At 43.5% G+C, this 25,337-nt stretch overlaps 1 protein-coding gene across 1 annotated transcript; it reads right to left on the bottom strand.

Annotated features, from left to right (window-relative positions):
- Positions 1 to 3,203: 3,203 nt before the first annotated feature.
- Positions 3,204 to 21,881, bottom strand: SLC35E2B (solute carrier family 35 member E2B). Its single transcript, XM_090024854.1, has 9 exons — positions 18,958 to 21,881; positions 13,132 to 13,659; positions 12,260 to 12,395; positions 11,346 to 11,473; positions 10,450 to 10,570; positions 8,010 to 8,063; positions 7,201 to 7,273; positions 5,847 to 5,992; positions 3,204 to 5,121 (listed from the first exon to the last, which is right to left on the bottom strand). Exons 2-9 carry the CDS (start codon positions 13,454 to 13,456, stop codon positions 4,884 to 4,886), a joined length of 1,221 nt encoding a protein of 406 aa, XP_089880980.1. The 5' UTR covers positions 13,457 to 13,659; positions 18,958 to 21,881; the 3' UTR covers positions 3,204 to 4,883.
- Positions 21,882 to 25,337: the final 3,456 nt, after the last annotated feature.

Raw genomic sequence — 25,337 nt, forward strand, 5'->3', positions numbered from 1 at the left:
AAAAAAAAAAAGAATGTGGACAAATTGGAGAGAGTCCAGTGGAGGACAACAAAAATGCAGGGGGCTGGGGGACATGACTTCCGAGGAAAGACTGAGGGAACTGGGTTTATTTATAGTCTACAGAAGAGGAGACTGAGAGAAGACTTAATATCAGGCTTCAACTACCTGAAGGGGGCTTTGAAAGAGGATGGAGCTGGACTGTTCTCAGAGGTGGCAGCTGACAGTACAAGGAGCAATGGGCTCAAGTTGCAGCAAGGGAAGCTTAGGTCAGATATTAGGAAGAATTTTCTCACTAGGAGGCTAGTAAAACACTGGAACAAGTTACCCAGAGAGGTGGTGGAAGCTCCATCCTTGGCGGGGTTTAAAACCTGGCTAGACAAAGCCTTGGCTGGGATGATCCAGTTGGGGATGGTCCTGCTTTGAGCAGGGGGTTGGACTATATGACCTCCTAAGGTCCCTTCCAATTCTAACTTTCTATGAGTCTATGAATATCTGTCAGAATCTGTTCCAATTCCTATTTACGCTGTGGTAGCCTAATTTGTTACTATATTGTCCTTATTAAATTAACTAGCCATTTATCCAGTGGTTTAGTTAACTATCCTAATTAATAAATTATAGCATCCCAGAAATGTAAGGCTGCATTTTCATGTTTGATGCAATCAAATCATATATAATCAAACAAAAATACATGTCCTTTGGTGTCTAATCAGCTGCATTATGCTCTCTGTCAACAGGAAGTTTTTCCTGTCTTCCGAAGAGAAAATGTGGAGAACCCAACTTTTGAAGTTTAACGCACATCAAAGGTTTGGCTTCTGACCCACCCAATGACCCAAATCCAAGTATTCTTTGCACTGCCATTCAAAAACATTGTTCAACAAAAGACACATTTAGCCAGCAACAACAAAAGGAAACTGAAGGTGAGAATAACGGACCAATTTACAACAGGACAATGATTTTTTTTTAAGCTAGCGTGATTTGATTTGCATGGCATTTTCCAGTGGCAAAACAGTTGAAATACCATTTATCTGTCTAATTACTGACCACAGACTCTTCCTTCACTAGCCTACTGGTCCATCAAAGGACAACTATGAGCTACTCTTGTAATTCAAGTATGAAAAAGGCAAATGCAATCGCACAAGAAATTTCCAGTAGAGATGGGGAAGTCTTATTGCCATTATACAAGGCACTGGGATGACTTTACGCAGAATTCTGTACAACTCCGGTCACCCATGCTGGAGACAGGGATTCAGATTGGAATAGATCCGGAGAAAGGCTGCAAGCCTGATGAGAACGGGGGAGGTTACCTTAAAGAGAAGTCCGAAAGAGCTTGGCTATAACTTAGTAAAGCTGCAAAGGCAGGAAGAAAGCTGCATATAACTATACTGGGGAAAAAACAGTAAGCTAAATAGTGCTGGTACAAGAGTGCTGGTACACCAGAGTCCAGAGGAGAGCCATGCGCATGATCAGAGGGCAAGAGAACAGGCCTTATGAAGAGAGGCTGAGAGCCATGGGACTCTTCAACCTGGAAAAGCGCAGGCTCAGTGGTGACTTGGTGACAACCTATAAGTACATTGGGGTGTGCATTAGGTTCTGGGGGAACATTTGTTCACCAGAGCACCCCAAGGGATGACAAGGTCCAATAGTTACAAACTCCTCCGAGACTGTTTTAGGCTGGACATAGGGAAAAACTTCTTTACTGTCTGAGCCCCCAAGGCCTGGAACAGACTCCCTCCAGAGGTGGTGCAAACACCTACTCTGGACTCTTTTAAGAGAAATTTGGATGTTTGTCTTGCTGGGATCCTTTGACCCCAGCTGACTTCCTGCCCCTGGGGCAGGGGGCTGGACTCGCTGATCTTCTGAGGTCCCTTCCAGCCCTAATGTCTATGAAATCCATGAAGAATAAATGGATACTATTTGGCTGTGAATAAATTTAGGCTCAAAATAACTCAGATCTTAAGACAGCGAGAGTCTGGATCAGCCTCACAAATGGATCACTTCTAGGTTATAGGTTGATCAGATAGATCTAGCAGATGGATATGAAGCCTGATTGTCTGCAGCACCAGAGAACCAGACTCAATGACTGTAAAGGTCCCTTTGAGCCCTACCTGTTCTTTTCTGTACACCTGCTACCTTTCTGTGCCAAGCAGCACTGTGGGGTTTGGGAAAGTGGAATATGCAGCTATGAGAAGGAAGAATTGAGAAAACAGAACATGTATTATTTGGTCCACAGCCTTGTTACCTATGGCTTGGCATCCAAGTAACATTCCAGACTATATCAGCTTGCCCTTGTTACTTGCATGGGTTATAGCATGAAAAGGCAAAGCTGTCACATGGTAAATAGGAATTAATTTACCCCTCGAGTGAAAGGGAAAAAATATCTGTGTTCTGGAATAACTGATTACATGGGGAATATGGCCAATAAATTCTATTAACTCCACTCTAACTGATGGGGTGGAGAGGGAAAAACGATCCATCTGACACTGAAGAGCAAATCAAGGCTACACTGCAGTATGTTCAGCTACGCTGATTATTGGATTTTTTTTTAATAAATAGCTCTATTTGGCTATGGACTCAATATCAGTGACCTGATAGCACAGATGACTCCAGTCCATGTCAGACAGACATTTGGAAAGCTCGTACAGGCATGAATGTACTGACAGTATAAAAGGCTAACACTAAGGCCAATATTTTAGTTTTGTTGCGGTTTTTTTAATCCCAGTTCTTACAGCTCAAACTCCTTATGATCCCAAGATGACATCTTTAAATTTAAATTTGGAGCTTAACAGTGTGTTTTATTCTGCCAATGAAAAGCTTTATTACTCTTTGCAGTCATAAGGACAATTTTCTTTTTATTAAATATACTGGGCGAGTGGCAAGCCCTTTTTTTTTTTTGTAAAATGCCTGCTGTATTGGTTTTACTTATCAAGTCCCAAGTTTTTAAAAACAACCTACCTAGCAACTACAGCTATTTTTAGTACCACACTAATCTTTTCCTCCATTATTTTAGTGATAGGTCTGAATCTGTCACAGAGGAATTTAATGTATTTTTTTCAGTAAAAATCTAGACAATGTCAACAACGTGATACATTGAGCTGCAGGGTATTGATTTGGGTCTCTCTGACTGGCAATTAATACACCCCCCCCCCCCCACCCCGGCAATAAGCCCAGTTTAGGCAAACAAGCAAGCAAACAGCTTCCAGGATCATTACTGCAGACAGAATTTCTTCAGAGATCCACTCCTTGCAGCCCTTGGGAGTAGTCCCCTGAAGACAACGGCACTATCTGCTGTGTGCAGAATGAAGCAAATGCTTAGATTTTGCAGACTAAGGACACTAAAACTGGGGCTATTTACAATTTGTCCTTTCCTAGAGGATCACTTGATCTGTGCCTCTGCTGTCAATCTATCACAGGGGTGGTCAGTTATTTTGGGTGAAGGGCTACTTACTGAGTTTTGACAAGCCATCGAGGGCCACATGACAGGCAGCCAGGGGCAGATAAATATTAATTTTCCAAATTTTTTAAGGGCCTGGCAGGCCACATCCGGCCCCTGGGCTGCATTTTGCCCACCCCAATCTATAATATTTCAGGCAAGAAATAACAACTAAACAAGAAGGTCTTAATTCTGTTGTAGGATTCTTCTCCCATAATTCTCCTGTAATTTGTTTATAATGACCGTAATATCACAGATTTTTTTTCACATAAACACTTATTTTCTTCATATAAAGTGACATTTTTAAAAGGCTATGTCAGAAAGAGAAAGCAGCAGCTTTCCCCATGCTCCTTCTTCAACCACTGCACCATGTTAATTAAATAAACTATTAAAATCCACAGATGCCAGGACAGTTTTATTTTAGGATTAAAACTTTTCCTCCCCCCTCCCCCACACCAAACACACATCTTCTCTGGTTGTATCAAAAATGTCCATAGCAAACAGGTCTCTTCACAGGAGATGCTCAAATAATTGCACACAAAGTAACAGGCCAAAGACGGACTTTAACCCTGAGTTTCTTAAAGGTAGTATGTATTTATTCCACCCCTAGAAAATTGTATGCATTAGTCCCTCTCCTATCTCAGGATTTTTATAGTTAATTATATTCCAGAGGAAATGTATATTGTTATAATGGAAGTGCTGATGTTGCCTCATTTATTATTGCAGTTTCCAGTAGTTTTTGCCCGATAGTAACAACTTCAGCAAGGGAGTGTGTGCATATCTGGGTTTCAGTTTCACAAGTTGTATCAATACTACAAGTAACCAGAAAAGCTGCAATGCTCCAATTGTTACAATTTGAGCAGAAAACCACATATTTTCTTTGCTGGTTTATGCAGAGAACTAGCTCCTCACCACTATTCTTGTATTTGCGACTTACTTCCTTCACTTCCACCCATGGGGGTGTAGTCATTCTGCAGCTTTGCACCACACCACAGTGCCACACTACCAATTCACCCAGTGCAGGACGCTCAAAATAGCTGCGAATAGGGATGTTCTGCTCTGCAGCAGTTTCATTCCACTGCAAGCAAGCAGAAGACAGTGAGGAGTCATGTTTTCACATTACCACAGTGGGCCAGGGCACAAGTAACTTTCCCATACAACACTGGAGTTTTATCGCCAAGATAGTCTTGTGTTTTATTAGCAGAGTCAATAAAAGAGCCTGAAGCCAGTATTTATGACACTATGACTTTGGGTCTTCGGCTCTTGACGTCAGTTGCTCAGTAAAAAAGGACTTCCTAGATTCTTTTCCCTTCTGCTTCAAGTCCATCTCTTCACCTGCTGCAGACTCAAAAGAAACCAGTCACTGTCAACTGCTGGAGTATCAGCCATTTAAGAAGGAGCTCCTTTGAGTTACACCAGATTGGAAGAAGTAAGGGCCATATCAACTATATGGCTATATCTCCTTGGAAATCAGTGGCTCAGTATCTTCAGCTGTCCTTTGTGTAGTTTGTGGGGCTGTTGCTGCCGCCAGGCTTTGGATAGTTTCTTGCTGATGCTGCTTTGCCTTGTTATATAGCAGGACTCCAATTGTTACTAGAACAGTTCCAATGGCTGAGAGACTTGTGATTTTGTTACTGAACACAATAATACTTAGCCAGATTGACAACGCATGCTTCACAGTACTAGCAACACTGAAACAAAACAAAATCAGTAAGGGACTGAAAGCTTTGAAATTTCCCACATGTAAAACTTACCAACCTGTTCCAGCATGCATTATCTTTGCAGAAACCCAGATTCTGCTTTTCCTATTTGGGCTAATCAGAGTGAGTGTGAAGTGGTATAAGCAGCACTTCACTTGTAAGCAAGAACAGGTCTGTGTAATAGACCTATGTGGGAATTAAATTTGCTTTTAAAAGTGGGGGCAAAGGGAAGTTAAACAAGACTACAGCAGAATCCTATGTTCTCCATTGTCTAATCCATCCACCTCGGTGGTCCTACTAGAAAATAAATAGCATTCCATTTTAAAACACTGGTAAGCAATTGTAAATATACCTACCTGATGCTGCTATTAATGCAAAATGAGGCTAAGAACTGTGCAGAACAGTCCCGCCGTGTAATATTTTGGGCCAAATCCCACCCTTCTTGCACACAAGAACAGTAGTACAGCTGTCTACATTGGAGCTACAGACACAAGGGAAGTACAGGAGTGGCCCATGCTTGCATGCAGGATCTTGGGGGGTGAATTAGATGAGGGGGCTGGACTAGATGACCTCCTGAGGTCCCTTCCAACACTTATTTTCTATGACTGTACAGGGCATTTCATGACTCTGACGTACAGGTAAAGCAACTTTCCAAATAGTTCCTCATTTGAGATAATCTGAGCAATGAAAGAATAATATGGAAGTTATAGTGGTACCTGAAAGTGACAGGAGAAATTTTTCCCATCAAAGCATAAGCTGTGACGCTCTGAAGATGAAACAAGACTCCATCTATTAGGAGCAGTACAATGACATCCTGGTTATAACTGAAACTTCTTCCACTTTTCCCAATCACTGGCACATCCTAAAGCCAAAAAAGGGAAGATTTTAGGAGCACAGCTTACAAGAACATCTACACTGTCAAGTAATTTTCATAGATTTCATAGACATTTTCCCTGCCTAATGGTGGCATCTCCTTAGTACTGGCAATACCCAGGAATACTTAATCCAGACTTCAGAAGCCTGAACTGGAATTTTTTTTAACCCTTTGAGATTGCTCTTGTCTCTGAAAAAAATGTAACCCAAATCTGTTTTCTTCAGACTTTCCATGACATCATTTAATCCTGTGTGAACATTTAAAAAAGGAAGTGGCACACACAGCAAGATACTTCTCTTAACTGCCCACCATGATTAGAGCACTGTGTCATTCAAATTGATTAGGAAAGATTCAGTTTTGTCATGTCATTTGAGAGAAGTAGCTGTGCTAGCCCATTGGGAATATGCTGAATCCATAATTCACCTTCAACAGAACACACTGGGCTTTAAGTTAGCATCTAAACTTGTCCCGCTCATCTCTTTGCTAGGGCTTCTAGCAGAAGCATCATAACTCAGGGCTGATCTGTTCTGACTCAGTCATACGGGCAAGTGCTGCAGTGGGATATCTTTTAAAACCATCTCTAATGCAGTTAATAAGGTTGCGATAATTGCTTTTGGCTTCTCTATCATACAGAAGAGAACAGGACAAAATTACTGCCATCCCAACATTTTCTCCACACCATATAATATGTGAATGGTTTCTTTATGGTTGCAAGTCTAATTTTTCTTTTTCTGCATTTGGTTTGTGCACCTTAGTAGTTGGAACACAGAACCTGGAGACAGGAAACCAAGAGTCCCAATTCCCTCTCTGACACAAACTAGCCAGAAGACGATATCACAGTTTCCTCTCTCATAACAGACTGTCAAGTATCCTATGAATACAGTCAATATCAAAAAGGCTAGCAAGACCACAGGACTAATTTTTTTAAGTTACTTTGAAGGCCAAATGAAACAATGACTTGTTCCTTAAATCTTGAAACCAACGCCAGGTTTTTTTTGGTTTGTTTGTCAAATCATGCTTGCATGAAACTGCTTCTTGAAACACCCTCTCTCAGCCTCTTAAAACATCACCAGCCAAACACAGGATGAAGTGCATGCCAGCATGATTTTAAAGAATAGGAAAGGTAAACTGAAAGTAAGTCATCTGCTCACAGGTCAAAAGGAAAATACACAGCATTGTTAGCTAATGAAAGTTACCATGAAAAATATCCATGCTGGAATTAGCATAATGACTGCAGCAGCACTGGTGTAGAACTGAAGCTCTGGGGCTCTATAAAAGAGAGACAGATCATTAAAAAAAATGAACATTTTCAAAAGTTATCAATTAATTATTGTCAAAGAGCTATACTGAATTTGCATTAATGGCTCCGCACAGACACCTTAGTGCTCAAAACCATTTTTAGAAAAAAATCAGCTAAAAAGCCTGATGAAAGACACAAAAGACTCTTAATGGAGCTAAGAGTTTGCTCTCCCTGAATCCTAAATTTATCAAAATAGATGCTTTCAAAGGTTCAGGTGGTTCCTACCAATACAGGATTTATTGAATGTTTAAAACAGTGTTTTTAAAGCTAATGATTGTGAACAAGAACGACATAGTGTGATATTTAACTAGTGGTTCAAGTGTTCTGTAGTTCAAGTATGGAAAAAACCTTTTGGGACTGTAGCAGCTTTAAAAGGAGTGGCATGCTGTCAGTCATGGGCAGAAGAGGGAGTTTCTTTAGCATTAGACAACTGCCATTTTGGATATCTTAAAGGAATTTTAGATTATCATCTCTTACACACTAATGGTTACGGTTTGGGTTTTTTGTTTTGTTTTTTGTTTGTGGAAGACTAACTGCTTCTATTTCTGACATAAATTGGTTAATATTGATATGGCACAGCTGTTATCAGAAGCTGTGAAGCAAGACAGAGGCCCTGTCCCAGTCCTACTAACTCTGAAAACCTGGTTTCCTGATGCTCCCCATGGCCCTTCTCCAAAAGGTATATTTGAAGCAACAAATACTTACGAAAAGCGGTACTTGTCTCCACTGAGCAGCTTTTTGGAAAAAACATTTTGCAGACTGGGAAAAGAAAAGCAAGAAGTTTACCTATAGATACTGCTTATAGTGAATATATGAAACTATGAACTTAATAATATCCTGCGACAGAAAGTAAGCTTTTCTATACAACTCCGGCCAACAGCTGCCTTTTCTACACCAGTGGTTTTCAATCTTTTTAAACTCGAGGCACCTTTCAACAGACTCAAGGCACCCCTCAGAAGATGCCAGCTCTTGGTTCTCACTCAGTCTCTCTCAATGGCTACAAAATAATACTAGAGCAATTATTCTGTTGCAAAACTTCAAAAAAAACCCACCGATCAATGTTTTTAATGCTATGGATTCCTATTTGAAAACGCTGGGATTATTTTGGGAATTGTGTTTCCACACCTAACAGTGCTAATATTGCTGAAAGGATCTCAAGACACCCCCAGCAGTACAGCACGCTGGTTGAGAATCGGTGGTCTGCACAGTCCTTTGTGGGTTTAAATAGAATAGAAAAGGCGGTCTTAGAGGCAGAATATATTCTTTTCTTATATGTCTCATTAACATGGCTGCCCTATAAACACGCTGCAGAATGTTTTGTTAACCCATTTTACAAGTAATTTGTTTTAAGTTTCCCATTCTATAAATAGCATGCGACTCACTATTGATACTTTCATTTCTTTTTCTTTCTTTTTTTTAAGTTTGAAGTGAGACCATTATAGAAAGCAACGTGAAATGCCATACTCCTGTTTAGGAAACAAATCAGAATTTGAAACATTCAAAATGAAGATGAAAGGATATCAGGTTAGTATGTGGTCTAATAACTGTATTTCTTGTTCTTCAGGTAGCTACATTTCAGGTTTGTACTTTACTTTTTAGATTAATATACATTAAGCATTATTCTGTTTGGTAATTCTCTCTTAAGTTTATCTGAATCTAAAAGTGCCAGTTACTTTTTCTCTGCATCACCTCACTGACTGTAACTTTCAGAAACAGAATTCTTCTTTTAAAATAAGTATTTGGTATTTTAAATGGAAACATGTTTGCTATTTAAGGAGCTTGACTGGGAAACTAAAGTATTGGTTTTCTTTTTCCACTCAACTGCCCTCTAAAGCAATTAATTAATTAGAAATTAATACAAACACAGCATATCCAGCCTGTGACGATGCAAAAGGGCATGTAGAAAAAATGGTGCAAGGACATTTGAGCTGCAATGCACTGTAAGTTGCCAAAAGCAAAAAGGCTGCACCCAATTTCCGTATACATTATTTCATAAAAATACATATGCATCCAGGCTTCTTTCATGGCTTACTTTGCATTTTTCATGAGAGATGAAGAGAACTGATTTGAAAGAGACCTGATTTAATCTCTGCCTGGCAGTCTGTGTTCCCTTACATACGGCTAGTGGCAAAGTACAAACAATCACACCAAAGAGAATGGAAAGCAAAGCTCAAGATCACCCAGTAGACCTATTTTGTTTTCAAGGGAGGCTCTGGACTCCTAACGAAGTCCATAGGCAGAACTTCTAGCGGGAATGAGGAACTGGAGCTGAACACCAATGCCACTGTACTCCAAGAGCAGGAAACAATAATGCCCCCCCCCCACCTTCCCAGCCCCCATAAATGAGTCTGAGTCACAGGAATGGGATTTATAAAGTAAAGAGTCTCAGCAGTTAATCTAGTACCATATTTATTAAGATAATCTCTTGCTTTGAACATATTAAAACATCACAAAGCCTCTTTTTGGTAGAGCTCATTCTGTTTACTTAGAAATCAGATATGATATGGCTTAGTATCGAGAGAAAAAGTGTACCCCCAGAAGTGCATTACAATATCATGCCCTTTGGATCACTTTGAATCTGAACCAAGACAATAATGATTTACACTGGCTGTTGTTTTTGTCTTTCACATGTGATCCAACTCCCAAATCATTGTTAATGTTGCCTGTTAAAATCTTATCCTAATGCTCTAGCTTCAGTTACCTTCTTAGTGTTATTAAAACATGTATTTGCTTAACCGTAATTTTAGAGTCACTAGCACTCTTCAAAAATTCACAAACACTAACATACTTATATTTTTGGTGTTTCAAGATGTCATTTTTTGCCACCCGTCACAACCAAGCCAGTATTTGCATATTGATAACTCTAGTAAGTGGCTTATGGCATGGCATGGGTTCTGGATCACGGTAACTACACATGGATTTTACGAGTACAGGAGTTCTTTAACCACCGTGTGCTGACATGTATGGTGTTCCCATATCCAAGATAAAACGCATTTTCTATTAGTATACTTCTCTCCGTAGCAAAAATGAAAGCAGTGCGCATTAAGCACAGCCTGGACAAGACAGCTCTAGAACGCGAGATGGCTTTGTTTACCAAATAACTACAACTTTTTATTGTGTGCATGCAACCTCCCTCACACCTTACCAATCCATGATGTTGGTCGACAAAGCTGCCGAAAAACCCAGAATGTTGAAGCTGAGTTCTGTGGCTGTACATAAAGCTAGTCCGCCCATGACTGGGATGAGAGACAGATTGACCAGCAATCCTGTGAGTAGAAAGAAGATTTAAACACTGGACTTTACATTGCCGTACTTCCATCGCCCCACATCACATTGCTTGTGCTTAGGAAAGAAATTGGTCAACTCCAGGTTAACTTTTCTAGTAAAAAAAAATACATTTAATGTCATAAGTGTGGATTTTGTTTCACTTCAGTCATAAAAGATTATAGACAAACTGCTGAACAGCACTTAAAAGATCATCTGATTCACCAGCACACTTGATCTAAAAAGAAAAATGACAGGTAACCTCCCTCGTCTTGACTTTCTTGTCAGTCATCAACTCGCCACCTGTCCTGTGGCTTTGCTAAACCTGCCTCCTCCTGGCTTGTATCAGTACTCTGCACCTCTGACTTCAAGTCACAAAGCGTGCAGATGACTGAGCAGGTGTGAGGTCTCCTTCAAGAAAGAGACAGATGCAACTACAATTCAGTGGAAATCTAAGGAATGATGCAGGAGGCCATTTCTGTGCATCAGCTTCAGGCTGGAGGCAGTAAAGATGCCAGAAACCTAAAACGTAAGTCACATCAGCAGCTTGCCATCAGAGATGGAACATGCACATCGTTTCATTTAAGGGTCTAACATTGGGACACTAGTTTCTTGCCATAATTTCTCCTTCTACAAATTACTTTATTGTTTCTTGCTCATTCCATTTACAATTCAGGCTTTTTCAATATGAATGATATTTCCAACTGGTCTAAACATGGAACATGCTCAAAACCATTTTTTTTTGTCAAAGGCAAAGCAATTGAATAAAACACTTACCAGTATATTCTCCTAAAATCATCCGAGACATGATAACAGTAAAAATAGGTGCAGAGCTTTTAACTGTTTCAGCAAATGAAACAGCCACATTTTTCAGGCTGACCAGCCCTAAAACTACTGTTGCAAACCTGGGGGGGGAGGAAAAAAGTCCCATTAAGTGCAGCAGAAAATAAAGCAATGCTTTAAAAAGCTGATTTTAGGTTAGGCATTTATTATACGTAGTTACTGCAGCCTAATTCTTTTATACACAGGTTTTTACTACAGGACCTAAATGTCTGCTACATGTCTAGCCCTTTGTTTAATCAGAAAGCTAGTTACCCTTTAAAAATAGTGCTGCAGGACTTGGTTACAAAATAGATCCTTCCAGTTTAGTAAAAACATTCTTAACGCACTTTGGTTTTGCGGTATAGAAAAGCAAGCCACGCTTTATTGTAGCCCCATCCAAGTCTGCAGTACATGTTCTCTTCTAAAAGGTGTGTATTTGAAAATAAAATGTAAATTAATAGCTGATACTACACATTTAATACAGTCTGCTGGGAAAGGGTAATGTGACACATCATACCACAATAATTAGTAATGACCAAACATCTAGCAGTTTTAAATGAGAATAAAATATCAGTCTTAGAAGGAAGAAATGTCATTAAAAAAAGAAAGAAGAGAGGGATATATTTAAGATAAAGGACCTAAAAGTCATAGTGAGTGGAGCATGTTCCAAAAGACTTCATGTCAGAAGAAAGCAAGTAATATTTAGGAAAAGTGATTAAAGAATAAATCATGAGATTCTGAAAGATTCAGAACAGTTGGCACTAACTGTGCTCTCCAACCTTTTCTGTGGACAGAAGGGATCATGGACGCAAACATATAGAGTGATATTATACTTCAGACAACCCGCTGGGAAGGTTTCAACCATTTACCTCATCAGTCCAACAAACAGCATTATCATGATGAAATTGGGTGGGTAAGAGATACGTGTCTTGTGCTGATACAAACAGCACGGTACAAACATTTTTACACAGCCAATGAAGGTGGTTGAGAGCATTTGAACAGCACCTGAAGAAAGATGGGAAATCAAGACCGGTCAGAAGATGACTAGAGTATATCAAGCTATCCCAAAGCATGATGCACATTTTTCATTAGAGGCCACTGGAGTTAGACATGGCCGGTAAACGGGCAGCTTCATAAAATGCTGATCAAAGCCCTGTCCTTCTGCATCTACCCCCGGTGTGGCAGATGAGACAAAAGGTGGCAAGATAACTACAGGCATTAAAAAAACATGGCTCCGTTATAGAAACTCCATTCTTCAAAAAACAACAAAACCAGTAGATAAAAACAGCTGCTGTCCAGGCTCATATGAGGACTAAGAACTTTTGCAATTCAGCAACACTTTGGTCTCTTGGGCCTCTAGAGGTTTGAACATTACAAACAATGTATTAAAAAATAGACTTTAATTTGAGAGAGAGAAAACCACTGTCTTACCACATACTAGAGCAAGCAGAAAAATCAGGCACATTTTTGTCTACCTTTATCCTTGAAGTAGTCTACGCAGATTACCTTTTAGTTCAATCCCCATAGCACCTCTGTAAAAGAGCTTTTATTCCATTTTACAGAGGGGTAACCCAGGATGGGAGTCCCTGTGGGTGCTGAAAATGGGACTCCCAAGTTCCCGATTCCAATCCTGTTGCTCTGACTGCTTAACTGCCTTTCTTACACCACAGAAACCACCTATTACATTACTTCACTGGCAAACATTTTATTGCAACTGAGTTCTTAAATGAAAACCAGTTACCTAGCATGCTGGGCTCTCCCTCCAGCAGTGAAAGTATGTACTTGTTAAGGAAGAGCGTGCAGAAGCTGAAGAAAAACCACAAGGTGAGGTAGATGAGAGCGTGGGAATTCCAGATGCCCAAGTCCGACTCAATGACTGTGGTCTCCGTGATAGTGATTTTCAGTACGTTCTCCTCCGGTACGCTGTCACTCCTGGCAATTACAAATTTCTCACTCCGATTAGCAAAGAGGGAGTCCAACGGAAACAATGCCTTCCCCTTTGGCTTCTCTTCAAGAAGGGGTGGATCAGAGTCCTCCAGAGTCTGAGCGCTCGTTACAGTCGACATGCTGATGTTCAGAGACTACTGGTTCAGACTTAATAAAAAATGCAACATTGACTTTGTCTAGAACTTCACAAGGAAACAAAAACAAATCTCACATGGTTATTCTCTCAGCTCCGTTGGTCCATAAAAGTGTATCTGGTCCTCCAACCAACATCTTGTTTAAAAATAAAACTTCAAATGCTTCTTCCTGCAGTCTGTTGCCCTTTCTGCCAAAAATGAAAAGAAAAAAAAAAAAAAGCAAAGGAGTTCTTCACTACTTAACAATGTCATTTTTAAACATTCATGGCATAGAAACGCCATGTTTCATTCGCAGTTTCTGAAGGAGACAAAGATTTGCATTTGTTGCATTGCTTAAGACGTACATTTCTACTTGTTAATGTGATCATAACATGCCGAAGTACAGAGCTGCCTCAACTCCTTTTCTATTTTGAGACAGCCAGTGCCAAACTAAAACAAAACAGGCCTCTGGGTTCCAGAGTTCTTGCTCATATATGTATTTATTACCTTCCTCTGTAATTATTTTATTCTCATTCAACCTGCTACTTTACATTGTGTCTGGGAAATGTCTTTACAGGTCACAATTCTGTGCAGGAGTGCATTTATGGTACTATTCCCATGGTTTACACTGCTATAGTCATTTTTTTAATGATATATAAAAATGCATAAAGCAGATAGTGGAGAAAACTACAAAGGGAGAGAGGACTTTAATCAGCCCTCAAAGACCACATGCTTTTATACTTTTTGATCTTGTAATGATATAAGCAAAACAGGAAAAGAAATTCCCAGGTGTCTGAGCCTTCTGATCATAAAACAAAGAAAAGTGGTGTGGTGAATGACGTGTAGCATAGGTACTTCAACCACACTGTCGTGTAACACAAGGAACTACAGCAATCCTGACAGTACAATTCTGGAGAAAAGAACAAACCTGGGAATACAGGTATCTAATTGTTTCTCATCTGAGGGTACACTTCTGAACTGTAAAATAAAGTTGGGTGAATCTATTCTGCCACATTAGTTGCATTACAGTGTTAATGTCAAGCAATGTATCAGTTGCACAAATAGGCCCCAACATTGGTAAAAGGAGCCAAACCATTCTGTCTTAATCAGCAACAATAAAAGCCACCTTTGGATGTTTGTCTTTGCAACCGATACCCAAAATACAGACTATCAGAAGGAAGAAAATGGAATAGGTCAGACAGCAAACAGACTTCTCGCAAGTCTTTCATTACAGAGATTAAAGTTGCACATCAGCAGGTTTCATAGGATTAAGCAACCTGGAAAATGCATTCTGGAATATCAGTGCCTGAGAGGACACATCACTCACTACAGACAAAGCTACTGTCCTGTATAGAGACTGCCAAAAATAGCACTATATGGTAGAAAGTTTAACTATGGAGATCTTGACAATACTGTTACACAAGGGTGCCTCTGGACAATGGCAGCACAGTAAACGCTGCCTGGCAGGTGAGCACACACAGGGGCATGCACCTGGACTGACTTGTACTGACTAAAATGCTTACTGAAAAACTGGCCAGGGCACATATTTTATTTTCTTTGCTTTTTAAAGCTAGACTTGACCTGGACATTGCAACCCACTTCAGACACATGGATGAAGCAGTTAAGATGTTTCTTTGTCCCATCCAAGCAGCTGTTCATTTTGCATTGAAGTTTTCACGTCTCAGATTTTTCATTCATCTTACTTCAACAAAGCAGCAAGAAGACTGCCTCTCCCCAAGCCCTTTTCCAAGAGCAGAACAACGCAGTGTAATAGTGCACTAAGATACAGACCTCTCCTAGGCTGCTGTCAGTAGGTTCATGCTGATCCAGATATGCTTCCAGGGGGGCTTAATCCCACTTATGAGCTAAAGTGTTTTCCTTAAAGGACAGATTCGTTAAGACTGCTGCAGAAGAAATTCTGTTCAAACTCAGTCCCAACGCTCTTAAGCACCCCAGTTTGCATGAGGTCAAGTAGCATAGTTATATGCAAAGCCCCCTTTACCCTTTGCTCTAGTGTCATCAATTGTCGGGAGCAGCCCGACCACATCCTCATGCAGGCATGAAGAACAGAGCCCTGAACTAGGAGGATCCCACGCCCAGAACACGAGGAGGTTCTGCAGCTGTTCAAGACAGAAAGCCACAAATGCTTGATATCTCCCCCTGGGGGGGAAAACTAAAAGCTTTGTGTTACACAGTAGAGATATTCAGGCTCAAGAGTTATAAGGTAACCCACTGCTGTAATATCAGAGTGCCCCACAGTCTGCTGATCTGGCAGGCTCAAAGCAAACAAATGAGGAAAACGTCCCAGAGTAAGTTCAGTGCTGAAGTTCACTAATAGGACCACCTTTCCAAACAGCTCTAGCTGCTACCTAATGAACGCAAATGGCAGAACAGCCTGTTTCCCAAAGGCTTTGGGCTATTATCTGAAACCTTTTGGGGGGGGGAAAAACAAAGGAGAAGGCTATCAGGCACCCCAGTGTACAGTGAGGATGCAGCCAGTCAAATGACTCCTCAAAGCACCCTGCAGCGGAGCAGCGAGGCATCTCATTGTTATAGTGTGGCTGACCCAGTAAACGCTGCAGATATAGACATATATTACAACTATACTGATATCAAACGATACCAATATTAACGTATAGGGCATATCCAGCCAAGGGCATCTGTATTTTTTTCCCCAGGGACAAATAACAGCAGCACAATATGTGCTGCTCCTACTTGTACCCAGGGAATACCTATGCACACATGCACCGCTGTGTGGCAAGTTGTTCCAGGTGGGGTACGGGAGGCTGGGGCCTGGAGGTCTCTGGGGCTCCAGTGGTGGGGATCGGGGATCTGGCAGCAGGGAGCCTGTCTGGCAGCTGGAGCCGGCTCCAGCTAGCTAAGCTCTGGTTTCAGGTGGTGCATACTGCCACCACATGCATCACCCTGCTTTTTAGGTGTGGCTTTTTTTCATACCAGGATCTCCCAGTGTCAACCCCCCCCCCCAAGCACGCTGCTAATTAGCAGCATGGGAAACACCTGCATGTGTGGAGTGTGCAGCACTGCAGTCAGGTCACCGGTCTGTGGTGCGGCATACCACTTGTCTGGACCCACCCTCACAGCACAACTTAAATCTGCATAATTCTGTATCAATGCAAATGTAGCAAAACCACTGCAGCTTTAACCCTGCCTCATTCAGGTCTAAGATAAGGCAATTAAGTTAACTTGCATCCCTAGGAGATCATACACTTGGGCAGCAGCTGTTACACTGTAACTGTTACACCACCAGGCAGCTGCTCGCCTTCCTTTTAAAGTGGTTAAAAAACAGAATTGTCCATATTCTCTGTATTCCCTGTATGCAAGAGAAATAAGAAATAGTGGAGGGAAGCTAAGCTGCTGGTTAGCCAAATCTCAATTGTTAACTGGTACTTGTAAATCTGAGATTTACTGTTTCTGTTCTCAAGCCTTGAGAAGCATGTCAACTACTGTATCGTATTGCCTGCAGTCTTCCTAATTCAGTGAAGAATATGCTCCTAAATTCTTATACCTCGAGAGAGTCTCTTATATCAATGACCCAGGAGGTAATAAAAAATTGTTTCTACTATTAAAGCTTTTTTAGTTACTGGAACTTGCCCATATCCACACAGCTACTCAAGTGGGAGGCTTTGCAGGACTGAGCTGTAAATATATGCAGAACATGACAGCCAAAAGAAATGTGTACAGGAAATTACATTAAAGCCCTGGGGAATAAACTGGAACAGATTAAGGTAGCTGCCAAGCCAAGAGAGAGATTAAATGTCATAAAATATTTATCTTGAACATTCATAGCTGTTTAATGTACAGAAGAGCTGGCCTGAGTCTGCTTACTGAACTTTACTAAAATTAGAAAAGCCAAGCAAGTGAGTTCACTGCCACGTGTAGTGTAACTATGCCCTGCCACTGAGGGCTTGATTTTAAAGAAAAAAAAAAGATTTAGGAACAAAAACTAAGGCGATTATACAGCAAATATCTTCTTAGGGCAACATGCCTCTCTGAGCTTGCAAAATTAACTGAATTCTTATTGCTGCAAAATTGAGCTACTTCATTTAAATGGGATTTAGAACAATACGTCAGCAGAATGAAGGAGAATAGGGGATTTCCAGCCACTCACAAATCAATCAGACTGTAGTCCCATGAAGCTATTTCTATACAGACATTAAGCTTTCAGGATATTAAACACGACACTGAAAAAAAGCCACGCTTTCTGGCCTTGAAGGATTCAGAACAATACTGGCAGATCTGCTGGAGGACTCTCAGTCTCTGTTACTAGGGCTGTCTTTCCACATCACACTGTTGTTTTGATCCAGCAGCAGTGCGAGAAGTAACATTTCACAGTTCCTGCTCTGCAACCACTTAGAGACAATAACTGCAAAGTGCAAAACAAGAACTGTCTGGTGGAGAGGGAAACCATCACACAACAGCTAAGGGTAATAAATAAAAGCTATATCTACAAACTGCAGGGGAGTTAGGTTGGCGAAATGGAATCCGTGCTGGAATTTAACCAAGACCTTGGGAAAAGCAGTACAGCACTAGCAATAAGACAGGAGTGCTACCAGCACCAGGTGCCCAAGTGCCACTGCTAGTGAAAGGAAGACTGCCACCTTTTGAATCTGCATTACTCCCCACCCGCCCCCATACACCTGAGATTCCCTTAAGTATTCCAGTGATGTACTCCAACACGACCAAAACATGCTGGGATTATAAAGGCTGAGTTTAGCTGTGACCCATTGGCACTCACCCTACAGATTGGATGTTAAGCCAAATAGTGTCCAGAACCTGTGATTCAAATGAACCCAGAAAATCATGTTCAAAATATTCCAGGTGTGCAGGGCTTGTAGTCACCCTTGACCTTTTCCCCCCAATTTAAATAAAAATACTGCTCTTGGGTTCCTACTTTTAAATTAAAACACTCCTGAATACTTAATACTTTACTGTACTTCCCCAAATCCAAGACAAGGTGCCCCCATATCAGCATGGGGTGTGGAGGAAGCTATATCTTGGATTCAAGTACCAGCCTGAAGCAGGCTCAGGGCCAAAGCCAGAGCTGAGCTGCAAACACCAGGGGAGGGAGCTCACAGCAAGGGGAGCTGGAGGAGTCTGAAGCAAAAGGGGCTCTGGCCCCTCGCCTCCCACCACAGCAGTGGGGAGGGACAAAATGAAGACAAACTTCCTCTAATTCAATTCTATACATGGCAACTTATAATTTTCCACCTATAGAATCTAATTATTGGGGGGGGCCTCTAAAATTCAAAGTGGTCTTGGATTTAGGTGAATACAACAGAATGAAAGGTATTTTCACAGCCTTCCTAACAGTGCCATAATGCTACAGTAACACAAGCAATGAAATAAAATGAGGCTTTCGACTTCAGCAACATTTTTACATCCTATTTCATATCATTCATTAAGGAGTATGACATTCAGTAAAGGTTACCACTATCAATAAAACAAGAGAAAAAAAAAGGTATGCATGTACCCCCAAAATTACTGACCTGCTGCCTTAAATTGACCGGAAAGTCTTAAATTGGCTGAAACAGTTCCCCCATCTGGGATTAATTCAGTCTTCCTCCCTTGGTACCAACCAGCGGCTGATGTTTATCAATAGATGAAAACGTGCCAGTGGCTGGGAGACTCGTCCTGATGGATAACACATACATTAAATCTTCTGGCTCATAAAAATCATCAGCAGGCAGCGTGCTTTTTGCTGTTCTCCACATCACCCCCTAACAGTCCAAATGAACTAAGAATAAATCACCACACATGGAAACAAGTAAATAAATAATATCCAGTAAAAGCTTTCCACTGCCTTAAATCAATTCTGAGGGTACAACAGAACTAGATAAAAATCTAGCTGAAGTGTCTCTTTGCTACATATGAAAACATCACACTTGTCAGACCATTTAAGAGACTCCATGCGTTCAAACACCCTTTCTTCCCTATTATGAGTTTGACCAGCAACACTCACCATCAGCTGAAGCGGAGAGATGAAAAAGAACCTCTTTTTAAGCGCACTGAATTAAAAAAAATACAGCCTAGGAGAACACAAGTTCAAAGGCAGGATTTTTAGACTCATAAGAGTATTATCATTCATAAAATAGCCTCCCCCACCACGGTACCAACAGCTTAATCAATCTGAAACCAGGGAAACTGCATTTGTCAGTGATTAGGAAGGTCGGTTAGATCCAACCTTTACTGTCCCAAAGTTTGATTACCAAAAGGCTCAAGACATTTGCTGTCAACATGTAAAGCAGCCTCGGAGGCCCACTGCCAACAGCAGTCCGTTCACGCAGCCTTAGAAACAGCAACACTTTTGGGAGGATGTTATGGCATAAGCCCAACATTCGTAGGAGTTGCTTTCGAGAAGGTCACAATAGGCATTTAGAGCCTAGAGCACAACACTTCTCCAACTGGTGAAGAAACCCGCACTTCTAGAGAAAGAGAAAATGCAGATGGGGAGCAGCAGTGCAGATCAGCAAGGCTACTGATAATTCAACTCCATTACCTATAGGTCTTTGGGGGCAGGAAAACGTCATAATTAGCCAGAACGCTGCACATTAATGCAACTGGCTGGGGCTATGGCAGCTTAATCAGTTGGTCTCAAGTAGAGCTGATATAGCAGCACAATCTTCCAACAAACTTAAAAAAAAAATCAGCAAAAGACGTTCCTAACTCTGCCTTTTTCTTGACAGAAGGCACCAGATTAACTCAGGGTGGGGGGAGGCCGCAGCTGCAGGCACGGAGCAGAAATTACAATGCTGACCCAAAACATTCCTCACATGACCCTTTTGAGGTTTTCTGTGGCAGCACCGCAGATGGCAAAAGCAGCCAACGGGGCTGCTTCCACCCAATGCTCCTTGGGAACACCCAGTAATCCTGTTTAAAAAGGGAGCATGGAGGAAAAAAAAAGCCAAGAGCCTCTTCAAAGCCAGATTTTGAGAAACAACAAAAGGGTTCGAAAAAAAAAGAAAACCAAAACCCAGCTGGAGAGCAAACATCACCAACCCAGCGCCATCATGGGAGTAATTATTAAACTAGCCTCTCCAGCGAACCTGACTTTCTGACCTTTGCTTTGTAAGTGTGTACACTGTACACAGTCATTTGTGGAGGCTGACTGCAGTCAGATAAATATAACAATTCATTTTCCACCCAGGCACCCACAAACTGATAATACACATCAAGAAAAAACCCGTCACATTACTAAATACATAGTGGATATTTAAAGATATACATGTAGATATAAACAGTAGTCTACACAAATGATAGTAACATAGTAGAAATAAAAAGCGCTGTTCCTCATACGCTTTGGCATCCTCTCTCAAGTGTATTACAAGCCAGCTTTTGAGCATGGCTCTTCCCGCCATCAAGCATACTGAATATTTTTAGAATACTTCTAATACTACTTTAGAAGACAAACTTTCATTGCTGAGTTGTTTCCAAGTTGAGAGCTACCCCACTCAGTGCTGCGTGGTTTCAGAGCTGCTTCTGCACAGCTTCCCTGCTGCATCTCCAACCGCTTACAGGTGTCCCAGTGCAGTTCATGCAGAATCCCGCTCACAGGCCCCGTCAGACACATGCTTTGCTCAACTCAGATACTCTAGGCTGCGGGCTTGCCTCCATCTCCCAATAACACGACAGACTCTTGGGATCTGCTCTGCTTACCCGAGAATCAAGTGTTGCCCTCTGTCCATTCATGTTTCTGAGACCAAAATTTCTGCAAGCCACACAAAAGAGACCCCAAAGCGAACACCAGCTGGCAGCAAAGACAAAGAAACCCTCTGCGGTGCTCTCTCCCCTCCCATTAACATCCCCATACTTCTTATGAAATAGAGTATTCACCTTCAAAATTTCTACAAAGACCCCACTCAATAAAGTCTTTCATCCCAAAAGCTAGAGAAGGAGGACTGCAAGCTCTTTCATTTGCAAAAGATACAGCTGATCTAATAGGAAAGACAAAACCAAGCTCCTTGACCCCCTCTGAGTGTCACTTCTTGCAGACAAAAGCTTGTCTTGCACGCCTTGCATTTTAACTGTGTATTTGATATAGGTCACAAACACGCCTGAAACATGGTTCAGGCAGTTTAGAGAGAGCCAACCACATGCTGGCATGCAGAGACCTTAGCCTTCAAGGCATCTATGAGTAAGTATTTCAAATAAAGCTGCAGTGCAAGGATGCACAAGGCTGTTCTTTGAGACACATGAGCTTCTGAATGCAAGACTGGAGTTGCTTCAAACAAGCCCTCAAGTCTAAATGACACTTGCAAAAATTTTTTTAAAAACCCCAAACAAACCAGGTCAGCAAGAGCCCATGCAGCAACAACGACTTCCCCCCCTCTCACTTACTGACACTGCCAGCCACCTAGGTCAAACCCCACGCTTGGAGCAGGCACCCCCAGACAGACGCTGCAGTCTCCGTTCTGCCAAACGCAGCTCACCTCGACCTGATCATTCACTAGCCGCTGAGATCTGCCAGGGTGCCTCCAGCTAGGAGCAAGCACCCTTTGCTAGTGCAGCTCGGAGACCACCATGGGACACTGCCAGAGCATTTCAGCCCTGTCCGGTTAATCCTGCTCAGGCTTTTCCTGGAGCGGGGTGACAGCCACGGAGACCGCAGGGGACACGGGTCTTTAACCATTGCCCTGTCACTCCCGACCTACAGCCGCTGGGCCCAGGCCTGCAGCAGGGTGGGCGCGGAGCGGCGCAGCGGCACCGGGCCGCAGTGCGGGAACCGCCGGCCACTTCAAGGAAGTGCCAGTCCCGCTCCCCCCGGCCTGGGGGAAGCGCCAGCGCCGGTCCTGCCCGCCCTGCGGGGCACTGGGCAGACGGGGCCGTCCCGCACCTGCTCCCAGGGCAGGGGGGCCGCTCTGCTGCCCGGGCCCGGCCGGCCGAGGCTCAGCGCGGAGCGGCTGCGGGCGCTCTCCCGGCCCCCGGCCAGGCGGGCCGAGGGGCTCGCACAAAGCCAGGCCGGGCGGCCACGCGGCGACGGAGCGGGAGCCTGGGCCCGCGGGGCTGCGGCCCCGGCACCTACCGCGGCGCGGGCCAGCCCCGAGCGGCTCCTCCTCCTCACCCGCCGCCGCCGCCGCCGCCGGGGCCGCCCGGCTCCTCCCCGGAGGTGCGGGGGCACGGCGGCAGCATCCCGCCCCCCGGCGCCGGCCGCGCGCTACCTGGGCCGCGCCGCCGAACCGGCCCGCGCTGAAGTCACAAGGAGCCGCTCCGCGCCCCTCTGTGACCGCGACGCGCGCGGCCGCCCGGCCCGGCCCGGCCCCCGCGGCCGCTCTTCGCCAGACAAAGACGCGGCGCTCAGAGAAAGCAGGCCGCGCGCGTGCTGTCTGCAGAGCTGGGCCCCGCACGACAGGCAGGACAGGCCGGGGGGGGCAACGAAAGCGGTTGGGGGCCGGGGGCATGACTTGCGAGGCCACGTTGGGCTGCGGGAAGGACGCAGTAGGAGGGACCCAGGGAAACAAGCAGGAGGAAGGACGAGTCGGATCAGAGACGTGAGGGACCGGTGCCTCCTGAATCCGGGGGCCAGTGGCAGCCCTGTCAGGGGGCGCCAGCCCTACCGACAGCATCAGTGGTGGGCGCGGGTGGGGCACATGCCCCCCCCACCAGTTGCCTATGATCAGAGACCTGGTGGGACTCCACCTACAACTCCTAGGAGGAGACTTCTATTTCCATAAACTGGGCCCATAGGGATACACCCTGTATAGGAGGGATTGTGTTGGGAAGGAGGACAGTGGAGTTGCTCTCTATGTGCAGGAACATTAAAGCAGAGATTGGAAACAAAGAAGGGCAACTTGAGACCTGTGCGGTCAAGATACGGGGAGAGCACGGGGAAGGGGATTTGGCCGTAGGAGTTTTCTGCAAACCAAGAGGAACAGCTCGACCATTCTCGAGAGAAGTGGCCGAGGCTGCACACTCAGAGCATGGTCATCATGGGTGACTTCAACTACCCAGACATCTCGTGGGATGAGCACTCAGCTAGATCTGACTGCTCACAAAGCTTCCTCACTTGCGCGGAGGGGCTCTATCTAACACAAGAAGTCTACAGGGCAGCCAGGGGCAAGGCACACCTAGACTTGGTTTTGGCCAAAGGGGATGATCTAGTGAGCAAACCAAGGATCAACTGGGTGGCAGTGACCATGAGATGATCACTTTTTCCATCCAGTATAAGTCAGGGAAATTGGCCAGTAAAGTAGAAATCCTTGATTTTTGGGAAGCTGACATCCACAGACTTAGGGGATTGGTTGGCATGGCCCTGCGGGACCATGGTCCGATGAGAAAGGGTGTACAAGAAGAGTGGTTGTTCCTCAAGGAAGCAATCCTAAAAGTTCAAACAGAGTCCATTCGCTTTCGTAAGGCAGTAAAAGGGCAGGGGGACCCCCTTCACTCAACAGGAAAGTCATGGGCCTCCTGAAATTAAAATGAGAAGCCTGCAAAGGATGGAAGTTAGGAATAACTACCAAAAAGTATTCAGCAACAGTTCACACCTGTAGGGAGCAGATCATACAAAAGCACAAACTGAATACAAATTGGCAAGTGGAATCAAGGACAACAGAGGGTCCTTCTTTAGATATGTAGGAAGTTGGAGAAAAAATAAGGGAAGTGTAAGAGCCCTGAAAAATGACATGGGATGGTTGATAACCGACACTCAGGACAAAACCGAACTCCTGAATGAATACTTCGTGTTGGTTTTCCACCAGTCTAAGGGTGTTAGCCTGCTTGACAGCACACAGGATGATCATGGTGGGGGTGACCCATAGGTGATGTAGATCTTGTGGGGGAGCATCTACAAAGGCTAAATATCTACAAGTCAGCAGGACCAGATGAACTACACCCGAGGGTGCTAAAAGAACTGGCTGATGTCATCACATGCCAATGGCCAAATTATTTGCAGACTCATGGCACTTCGGAGAGGTCCCAGAAGATTGGAAGAAGGCCAATGTGGTGCCCATCTTTAAGACAGGGAGAAAGGAGGACCCAGGAAAGTACAGGGCAATCAGTCTGATCTCAATCCCTGGTAAAATCCTGGGGAAAAGAATCCATTACAGACGGGCTAACAGAAGGCAGCAGTCTAAAGGATAGCCAGCATGGCTTTGTTATGGGCAGGTCATGCCAGACCCACCTCATTTCCTTCTACGATCAGGTTACTTGCCACCTGGATGGGGGAAATGAGGTTGATGTCATATACCTGGACTTCAAAAAGGCCTTTGACCTGGTCATCCACAAAGTCCTCATGAAAAAATTGCAGGAATGTGGTCTCAACTACTTTATGGTCCAGTGGCTACTACTTTTAGGTAGCTGGGTCCATGGCAGGACCCAGAGAATATCGATTGACGGAACTGAGTCATCACAGCAGAGGGTGACCAGTGGTGTCCCTCAGGGTTCAGTACTCGGACCAGTGCTTTTTAAACACGTTCATCAACGATTTGGATTCAGGTATTAAAAGTGAACTAGCAAAGATTGCTGATGACCCCAAACTATGGGGGAGCATAGTCACTCTTGTGGACAGGCTGGCAATACAGGCTGACCTGGACAGGCTTGCGAGGTGGGCAGACCTCAACCTGATGTTGTTTAATACACACAAATGTAAAGTGCTCCATCTGGGGAGAATTTTTTTTTTTAATATAATTTGTATCCAAGGCCATATTAGCCAAAACTAATTCCAAATCCAAGAGTCCAGAACCGTAATGTTTGCTATGGGCAAACATCCTCCACTGCACCTGGAGCTTCGGATGTTTCCAAACCCTTTGGCAGGCATCCTATGTGCAGGCCCAAGCCCAGAGGCTTGGGGTTCAGATGTCCCCAAGTTTTGCTTGCCCTTAGCTATAGCAAGCAAGGGGGGAGACTCCTATTTCCATAAACTGGGCTTAAAGCC

Source organism: Crocodylus siamensis, chromosome 12 (genome assembly GCF_052110815.1).
Source record: "Crocodylus siamensis isolate JL-2025a chromosome 12, ASM5211081v1, whole genome shotgun sequence".
Classification (NCBI taxonomy): Eukaryota; Metazoa; Chordata; order Crocodylia; family Crocodylidae; genus Crocodylus; species Crocodylus siamensis.

Bases quoted from the DNA above. Each gene is read 5' to 3' on its own strand.
- SLC35E2B (XM_090024854.1), bottom strand. From the start codon at position 13,456: ATGTCGACTGTAACGAGCGCTCAGACTCTGGAGGACTCTGATCCACCC. The intron at 11,474-12,259 runs GTAAATGGTTGA...CTCCCCCCCCAG, and splicing joins CTGTTTGTTGGACTGATGAG to GTTTGCAACAGTAGTTTTAG. The intron at 8,064-10,449 runs GTAAGGTGTGAG...TTCTTTTCCCAG, and splicing joins TCGACCAACATCATGGATTG to TCTGCAAAATGTTTTTTCCA.